We start from the raw sequence: 9,181 nt of genomic DNA on the forward strand, positions 1-9,181 counted from the left end.
AACATTGCTGATTTCTCAAAAGTAATAAAGATCATGATGCAAACTATTCAGTCACTTGACAATGACCCATGCAGTGTCTCTCACAGTGATTAAGATAGAATATGACTATGAAGACATGAGGCTTTCTAGACTGTTTGTCTGTGCAAGTAACGGTCAACAGCCTACACGTTGACATCCCTGCCCGACACACTTCTTCCTGGTGTTTACTAAAAGATCCGTCCCCCCCTCCCAGCTTCTGGGATATCACCACTATCTTTAACTGTGTAGTATGTGGGTGTGACAACCAAGGCCGGGGTTTACTGGCTATCGTGTCAGACGTGAGTTGTTCAGACACTTGGGACATACCAGTTGCAGAGACCTAACAGGGCTACTCCTCTTCCAGATCTCACCACTGGATCTGTGGCCTGTTGCGTCCAAAAATAGCCCGACAGAGAGAATAAATAGACCCACTCGGTGGCCTGCTGATACACAAGGGGAGACGACACTGGACACTAAGAGAGACACACTAAGAAGCACTGCTTGGTCTTTCTGCAGGACAACAACTCAGCTCTTTTAAGAAAATCTGCTGAGGTTTTTTGAAGTCTTGAAGAAAGAAAGTTAATATTTGTGAAAGTGTTGCTGGATTTGGCCAGTTTTATTTCTTCCAGCGAGACCAAAGGTAAATGGATATTCTGAACAGGATGAAGTACTACAAATGCCCCGTGTCCCACACTATGGGAATCAAGGCTTACAGCAAGGACTGCGGCGTCCCGGTCAGCTGCAAGAGCTCCGCTTCTCTGAAGCCAATCCGCAGTGTGCACTTCCCCAACGACATTGTTTTCCAGGACTACGTGCGACACGGCGAGCTGGAGAGGATGGGGCTTTTCATCCGAGCCAGGAGAGTCAGCCTGGACACCATCTACCCCTCTGGTGAGAGCCCCATGAAACATTTAACACCACCCTGATCTAGTAAATGCTTACACAGTCACACATTTCCTTATAAAAACCAGAATATTGTACTATGCTGAACTGATGGTTATTTCTCCTTGCCATGTGTATGCAGGCATGGCTGCCATCCACGAGGCCGTCCTGTCGGGGAACCTGGAGTGTGTGAAGCTGCTGCTCCACCACGGAGCCAATATCCACCAGAGGGACGAGGAGGGGTGGACCCCACTGCACATGGCCTGCAGCGACGGCTTCCCTCATATTGCACGGTGAGCATCTTTTGGGTTTTCACAAGTGAGGAGAGTCCGCAAAGTGGCTTAGTAATGTACATCAGAGAGCATTTAGCTAGTTTGGAGCCGCTTATATTTAGCAGACTAAGGCTGTCCAAGTCATCTTGGATTGTGGTGGCACCTGGATCGTGGTCGCAGCTGCTGCCCTGCTTATCACCCTTCAACGCTACTATTATTACTTCTAGTCATAGTTGAATTATCTTTATTGTCACTATTATTGGAGTCTATATCCACGACGTTCCACCCCCGGGATTGCTCCGTTGCCAGGTTTCACTCTTTTCGCGCAGCGGGTCAATACCTTGGAATTTTAAACTCTGGTAGATTAATGAGGACTGTGGTTAACTGTTCCTCAGATCTCTGCAAGGTAAATCCAGACAGCTAGCTAGACTATCTGTCCAGTCTGAGATTTCTGTTGCACGACCAAAACAACTTTTGAATGTACACATGTTCCACCAAAACAAGTTGCTTCCCGAGGCTATTTTGCAGCGGCACTGTGGCTCTGTCAGGCGCTTAGCACCGCCCATGATGATTGTGATGTCTTTAAAGTAATGCCATTAAACCAGAGGTCTGGCAATGCAAGATTACCATAATATCCACTGTTCATCATACCAACTGCTATAGGTGGATGAGAGCCAGCAAAGTACAATAAAGAGCAGTATTTAGCTTGTTTGTAACCACTAACAATTAGCAAACAGACTTAGTAAGGCTGTAGAAGCAAAACACCTGAGTGTATTGAATTGAATAGAAGGTTGCGTTGTATTTTTTATGAATTCAACTTTCCATTTGTAGGAGGATCGATTACATCTGTCAAAAGTGATGTAGTTACCGCTTTAAAGCCTACACTTTTGTGCAAGGCAATTTATTTCAGCTTTGTTTGTATAGCACATTTCAGCAACAAGGAATTTCAAAGTGCTTTACCTAAAACGACCAGTTAAAACACTAAAATAGAGATTATAAAAAATAAATGAAGGCAGGTGTGAAATACAAGAATAAAAGTTACAGTGCAGTTTAAGAAATCAGTAGCTTAAAAAAGGCAGCATCAAAAAAAGAGAAAAAAACTTTGCAGCATGTCATGCCCCCCCCCCCCCTACCTGTCTATCACTAGCACTGTCTAATAAATTATAGGCCAAAAAAAATCTTAAAAAACAAACTAGCCTGTAGAAAGCAGCTGACATGTTTACAGATTCGCAAGCACATACCAACGCACGCACGCACACACACAAGCACACACACACACACACTCACCACAGCTCTCCTACACCACAGAGGTTAGAGAAGCTGAAGGATCCGTTGGCCTTCTAGCACTGAAGTGTGGCGGAGACTCGCATTGAGGCAAAGCAGTGCGATATCATCTCTTTTGTTATTATTATTATCATTATTATTATTATTACTATTAGTAAGCGGGGTTATATTGTCTTTCTTCCAGCTTCCTGCTGTCGCTGGGTGCCGACCCTGAGCTGGAGAACGACTGCGGGGAGAAGCCTGCCGACCTCATTGAGCTGGACAACAAGGAGCTGCAGGAGCTCTTTGGGCTGGCCGTCAGTGACTGAGATCAGGGTTGTCAGACTGGGGGTGGAAGGGGGACTGAGTACCCAGGGCCCTCAGGTGACGAAGGGCCCCAAAAGATGCAAGAATGAAAAGCTGTTGTGGTGGGGAGAGGCCCATAAAGAATGCTTTTCTACAGGGCCCAGAGTTTGGTGCTTTTAAAGCCACAAACTGGTCTGAATGCCACTGGCCAGTCAAAGAATGTTCTGCAGGGATGGACACAAGAGGACATAGTCGGTCCAGCATCCTGCTTTAGTGAGCGGCCTGAGCTCTGAAGGTGGAAGGCTGTGGATGTCTGGCGGCCGTAGGGCTGACAGCTTATTGGCTGCCTCCTGAATGGAGGGAACTTCTGCTGGCAGGGGCTGCCCCCCTGATCTCCTGCAGTACAGATTTACTGTATCCTGCAGGAGCTTCTGGTCATTTCATATGCAATGAACTGGAGGAATCATTTGGATTTGATGTGGCATGTTGCTTCTGAACGCTGTGAAACTTGAAACTGTTTCAACGTCAGCTCATTACCACCTGAAAGCTAACATTAGCTTGTGTTGACTTCCTTACTAACACATTTGTTTACACAAACAACCCTAGTTTACTGTATTCATAAGTTGTTAGTATAAGGCTTTTTATACTTATATTTATACACTAAAATAAACTGTATCAAACAATTTCAGTTTGTCTACCATTTTCTTTTGGTCCCAGCACTGTGTGACAGCAAAACGGATGAAAACACTGCCATGAACATCTGCATGATCATCACTTTTAGCTCAACGTCAACAGATCTGAAGGGTTCTGGCCCAACTGGGGGAATTGTTGGGTCTTGGTAGATTATAAAGTGGCCTGAACCTAATCTATCTGTAAAGTATCCTGCGATAAATCCTGTTATGATTTGACACTATAAATACATGTGAATTGAATGCTAACATTGCTCTGTCTGCCGGAGGGCCAGATAAAAAGAGAGCTTTCTGCTAACAACGCTATCAATGTTGAAATCATCTGACGCCACTGCCCCCAAGTGGTTAAAACAAAGAAGAAAACCACAAAAGATGAAGTCTTAATGGATTTTAGAGCCATAATGATCAAATATATAAAATCTCTAATTCCATTTGAAAAGGAAAAGTTTGACTCAGCTCTATAAGCAACTTATTAAGAACCTCTGGAGGCTCATTAGTGGAAACACAAAATCTGATAAATCTCATGGAGAGGGATTAAAGTCAGAATCGGTCAGCAGCACGCTGACATTCAGGTCATGTGCTTCAAACTGCTGCCAGAGGCTCCCGGGGCAATCAACCATTCTGAAGAAACACTGTCACTCGCATGTACCGTGCAAAGCAAGAAACATTCAGTACAGTGTAGGGTTTTTCCCCTTCCATTTAATCACATACTAAATCTGCAAACTGAAAACAGTAGGTTTCAAGTGCCCTTTGCATTACATCACAAGTAGAAAAACATAGTTATGTACAGCTGATATAAAAATTAAATCCAAGAAGAGTCTCTGCAGGGAATACTCCACAGGATCATTCTTTGAACTTCCACTCCTGTCGGCACATGGGACACTGCTGCTGGACCTGCTGGGAGTTCAGCCATTTCAAGATGCAGTGCATGTGGAAACAGTGAGAGCACTGACCCCAGACCAGCGGGCAGTCATCCCCAGGCACTTTACCTGCAAAATAAGTTCAGTATTACAACTCAGTTACAATAGTGACAAAAGAATGTTAACAATCATGTATTTTATTCTCAGCGGAATATACTGTTATGCCTTTAATACTTTCAATGTAGTAACTATAACGAAAGAAAGATATTAGTCGTACATTTAAAAAAAATGGTTTATAAATCATCTTCAAAGGAATGTATTGAAATTCAAATTGCCTTTTATTAATACATCTAATGTATGTTCAGCAGTATTTTTTCCAAACAGCTGTAATGATGATGTTGACTTATTTGGTTTCCAAATCCCTAGAGTCCGACCAATGAAGGATTTTTAAGGCAAATACTGATACAAATGTTTGGTTATTCAAAAATCTGATTCAAAAACATAAATATCCAGAAACAAAACCAGAGGCACAACAAAACAGATTTCCTTAACATTAGTTATTTGTTGTTACTTATGAGTTCTCACTAAAATAATATGATAGTTTGTTGTCACAACAGAACAGAGGTACATTAAAATAAGAGTTTTTATTTTTTTAAATCAGCCATTATAAATGCTGATATATCGGTCGCGCTCTACAAATCACATGCTAAACCATGGTACAGTCCAGGAGAGTTCTGGCTGCAGACCTCCACTGTGGAGTTGATTCCGGTGCAGGCTCCACTGCCTCAACACCCCCACTGTAGGGACAGGAAATGCATGCAGAAAATACAAAATAAAATCGTGTAAATCTTCAGGTGAAAGTAGTTTGGTTGTTGATTTATATCCACGTATTCAACATTGTAAAGTGGAAACAACTAATTTCAAATTAAAATAAACTGTAGCGAAATCGTCTGAACAATTTAAAACTTTCCTTGTTTACACATGTTGGTGTCATATGTCATGAGCGTTGTTTGAAAATATTTATTATGTATATAAATTAGGGATGCACGCTATATTGTCAAACATATTAGTATTGGTCCATGTTAGTCATGACAGCCGTACGATGAGCAAAACTGGCCCCATGTCAACGGCCAATGATTATTATATTATTTAATGATTTATGGGCTTTTTGCAAATAAAGAAAGGCATTACATTTTAAGTGCAAAATATGATTTTCATAGTAGCTTTTTATACAGATAATATCGACATTAGTAAATAATGGCGATAACCGCAATGTCAATATCGGTTATTATAGGTCAAAAATGTTAAAATTGGTGCTACTCTGTTGCATGCTACAGTAGATGGTCCCACATAAATCCAGTGACGTCATTGCATTAGGCGCCGGGCCCCACCAGATGGCGCTGTGGAGTAGCTAGTGCATGACATAATTCAATGTAACTTAGAATATATCATTTTATATGTATTGTTTTTGTAACTAATGTTGCTCGTTTTATTAGGTAGTCCTTTATTTGGGATATTATGACACATTATTAATTTCAATATGAAAATAAAGTTGCGTTAGCTAGCACAATAACGCTTTTATTTTTTATCGTTCTTGTGGGAACGTATAAAGTTAGTCACTTCAATGCTGACGTCCTTCTTGCTGTGTTGCTAATTGTATTTAAATGCAATTTGTACTTAACGCTAACAAGACAAAGTGTTGTGGCAGTGACGTTAAAAAAAGTCCAACTGCAGAAGTTCTGTACATAGACCGATAATATTAATATTATATTCAATATAAATACATTCTATGGTTCTGTACTAGATTTTCAAGCAGCTACTATGCACGTAGCGAATGCTCTAATGTTGTCATTCATAGCATCCAGTTTAGCTTGGTTAACGTTACTCACAGTCTGGGCAGCAGCCATTGAAGGGCATCCTGCAGATCCCACAGTTTTCGTCATTAGCCACCCATAACCAAGAGGCCACTCCGTTCCATTGTCGGATCTTTACCTTCATCCTCCGTGTCTGACAATAGCGGAAACACTTAATTACACTTTCCAGTATGAACCGAAAGAAGCAGCTAACGTTAGCATGCAAGCTAATGTGTTGACAGCATAGGCTTTAGCTATATATTTACAGTCTAGGGTTGACAACTTCTGGCAACTTCTGAAGCTAGCAAGCCATGTCAGCTAGCTAGCTAACTTACGAGGCTGCGTTGAACGTCTCCTTCAGATATCCAACACGAAGTAAGTTATAATGTTTTTTGCAAACAACAAATCATGTTATGGACAATTTGCTAGTTAGCTAGTCTACAGCATAAAGCTACGTAACGTGCCTAGCTAGTATTTCAGAAACCCGGGTGAAAAAAAAAAAAAAGTCGCTTCTTCTTCTATTTAAATTGCGGCAGGTTGTACATGCAGGAAGGAAAACGCTGCCATCTACCTTCTACATTCAAGTTAGGTAAGACGTTAGAGCGCGAATAACTGAGATAACAGGGTTTTTACTAGATAACAACGAAGAAAAAAATCTACAATTCCTTATCTAGTAGGCCTAAATATTACAGAGGAATAGAAATAACGCTTTAAATTCACATTTAGATTTTTGACAAATATAATCCATGCTCAATATAGTCCTACAATATAGTTAGTTTATTTCTGATTTATTTTCTGCTCTTTTTAATCTGCTGTTTCAATTTTATGGGACAGTGACAGTACAGGGACACTTTTTGCTGTTCCACTTCTATGTATGGTGAGTTTTATTGGTAAAAGATAATACATGTAATACTGTTGCATTTTGAAAGTATTTTGGGGGTCATTTTAGCCATAGGAGACAGTAGAAAGAAGACAGGAAACAAGAGAGAGAGACAAAGAAACCAAACCATTCCTTTTTCCACTTGCCAAAATGTGATTGCCTATTCTAGCTTGTCACTGAAAGATTGTTTATGCCTCAAAATTACTTAATTTCATTCATGAGACTCTAAGAAAACTTTGTCTGTCATGACAGAAAAATACCCTAGTCCAAAGTGGCATAGTGTTTATGTGGGTCATGCTTTTTATGACCTATAGCCAACAGATCATAGCCCACACACTTCTTATTAACTGTTAAAATACCTTTTTGAATAGGCAGTACAACCCATAAAGTACACTTTTGTTTATGCCAGCGACAGGACACTGCAGGTCATGGTCAGCATCCCAAATCACGGGAATAATAAAAGCAATACTAAAAAATAATTGCTTAAAGAATTTAAAGAAACTTTAGTGTTTGAGTTTGTACCAATCCAAACTTACCTGGATAAATGAAGGTTAAAAAAATAAATATTAGGGAACATAAATTGGCACTAAGCCATATTAAATGTTGGCATTGATTTACATCAATTTTAAATTTCAATTAGACATTTTTAAAAATATGTCACTGCTGTATTGGCACTAATCAACATGTCATAAACTATTTGAAACATAAACCTACCATGTTAACTTTTAAGTAAAACTTTAACATTGAGGCTCATCATCATCATCTTCAACGTCATCACATGAAGTCTGAGATGAATTTGCAAACCCCTATCCTGCAGTTAGTTCATGCAACAGAGCACTCAATGTCATGCCTCTTGCATGTGCACTTTAGGCCAGAGATCTTCAACAGGGGGTCCGGCGGGACCCCTAGGAGGGTCCACCACAGTATTATTCATTTTTGCAGTTTTTTTACAGAATAACATGTCTTAACATGTAGCCAACATTTTATTATGTTCCAAATCAACAAATATAAATCCCCACTAATACTAGGCTTACTGGCCTATGGGTAAGGTAGTCACTGAGATACAGTAGCTATCCACAGAGACAGTATATCCTAAAGATTCACAGTGCCTTATGATCAAAAAGGTATGTGCAACATTTAAAGATGATTTCTAAAATCATGACCACAATTATTATTTTAATAGCTTAGTATTCTATGGACTAAAAAAGTATAAATCCATTAGGCCGTTTTTAGGCACTTTATTGTAGGCCAAGTTTAATATGCAACTTAAGGGGTCCTTGGTTTAAAAAGCGTTGATCACTCAATTTGTTAACCCTTAGATGTATGAGTGATTGGAACCTGCACTTTTCCATTATTATTTATAGAATAAAGGTATGCCTTTTTCATATTTTTGATTTAGAAGAATGCTTTGCATTAATTTTTGGAATTGGTACACATAATGATTTTACATTTCAAATATTTTTATTTGTCAGCTTTTTAACAGATTTTGAACATCAATCGGATACTAGGCTACCTAACACGTTAGATGTCATTAGAAACAAGCTAGAGTCATAGCGGGAGTTTATCTTACCATGTTTAAGCGCATCAGGGTACTCAATTATGTCAACAATAACCAATACACATATCCGCTTGTTAAGATGTAATGTTTCAACGTTCTGATAATGCTGTTTCTGGGCAAAATGTTCAAAACTCCTGCGTTGAGACTCGTCTTTTCAACATCCCGCAATGCTGTGTTGTTTAAATAGATTGGAGTCCAGCTAACGTTAAACTTCAGCAACTAGCAACTCTGAAATACCTGAAAGAAAATCTAATAACCTATTTATTCAACAATAAATACTGAAATAAATCCTGTTTAGTTAAATTCCAATTCCATTACACACATCTAGTTTAACTCAATACTACCATCTAATACATCAATTCAATAACTACAGTGCATATGTTAAATCAATGCATTTTCAAATGAAATCCCCCATATTTGTCTCCGTTGAATTTGAGTTGACGTTACATATTCTCCTCATCACGGTCTTGGGCTGAGAGACATTCTGACGGGGTGCGCAGGACCTGGAGTTCAATGTCCTCGTTCTCGGACACGTCACTGTGGAAAATGTCATTATCAGAGGCCTGGCTGCTGACGTTGACCTGAACATTTTCAAGATTA

General features: G+C 39.8%; 3 protein-coding genes across 5 annotated transcripts in view; 1 reads left to right on the forward strand and 2 right to left on the reverse strand.

Moving 5' to 3' along the window:
• LOC117956277 (excitatory amino acid transporter 3-like) overlaps positions 1 to 9,181 on the reverse strand; it is a 381,877-nt gene that overhangs the window by 362,750 nt on the left and 9,946 nt on the right. Inside the window, exon 14 of one of the 2 annotated variants that reach the window (XM_034891255.1) lies at positions 8,880 to 9,162. The exons of the other annotated variant lie outside the window; for it this stretch is intronic. Coding sequence (XP_034747146.1) covers positions 9,025 to 9,162 — 138 coding nt within the window. The 3' untranslated portion in view covers positions 8,880 to 9,024. Of the gene's footprint in view, positions 1 to 8,879; positions 9,163 to 9,181 lie in introns of those variants that run through there. 2 annotated transcript variants of the gene reach the window in all.
• On the forward strand, positions 376 to 3,429 carry ppp1r27b (protein phosphatase 1, regulatory subunit 27b). The gene is made up of 4 exons (XM_034891375.1): positions 376 to 909; positions 1,043 to 1,193; positions 2,641 to 2,771; positions 2,908 to 3,429. Exons 1-3 carry the CDS (start codon positions 663 to 665, stop codon positions 2,762 to 2,764), a joined length of 522 nt encoding a protein of 173 aa, XP_034747266.1. The 5' UTR covers positions 376 to 662; the 3' UTR covers positions 2,765 to 2,771; positions 2,908 to 3,429.
• Positions 4,103 to 6,728, reverse strand: anapc11 (APC11 anaphase promoting complex subunit 11 homolog (yeast)). Of its 2 annotated transcripts, none has more exons than XM_034891415.1 (3): positions 6,479 to 6,728; positions 6,180 to 6,297; positions 4,103 to 4,419 (listed from the first exon to the last, which is right to left on the reverse strand). In XM_034891415.1, the coding sequence occupies exons 2-3, from the start codon at positions 6,286 to 6,288 to the stop codon at positions 4,274 to 4,276; spliced, it is 255 nt and encodes an 84-aa protein (XP_034747306.1). In that variant the 5' UTR covers positions 6,289 to 6,297; positions 6,479 to 6,728; the 3' UTR covers positions 4,103 to 4,273. The 2 variants fall into 2 exon arrangements, with proteins under 2 accessions (XP_034747306.1, XP_034747296.1); XM_034891405.1 differs by having other exon boundaries at positions 6,180 to 6,385; positions 6,432 to 6,598.

The sequence above is a fragment of the Etheostoma cragini genome, chromosome 2 (genome assembly GCF_013103735.1).
Source record: "Etheostoma cragini isolate CJK2018 chromosome 2, CSU_Ecrag_1.0, whole genome shotgun sequence".
Taxonomy (NCBI): Eukaryota; Metazoa; Chordata; class Actinopteri; order Perciformes; family Percidae; genus Etheostoma; species Etheostoma cragini.

Excerpts from the sequence above, each read along its gene's own strand:
- ppp1r27b (XM_034891375.1), top strand. The coding sequence starts at position 663 with ATGGATATTCTGAACAGGATGAAGTACTACAAATGCCCCGTGTCCCAC. Across the intron at positions 910-1,042 it reads GGACACCATCTACCCCTCTG|GCATGGCTGCCATCCACGAG; the intron begins GTGAGAGCCCCA and ends ATGTGTATGCAG. Across the intron at positions 1,194-2,640 it reads GGCTTCCCTCATATTGCACG|CTTCCTGCTGTCGCTGGGTG; the intron begins GTGAGCATCTTT and ends TCTTTCTTCCAG.
- anapc11 (XM_034891415.1), bottom strand. The coding sequence starts at position 6,288 with ATGAAGGTAAAGATCCGACAATGGAACGGAGTGGCCTCTTGGTTATGG. Across the intron at positions 4,420-6,179 it reads CAATGGCTGCTGCCCAGACT|GTAAAGTGCCTGGGGATGAC; the intron begins GTGAGTAACGTT and ends CTTATTTTGCAG.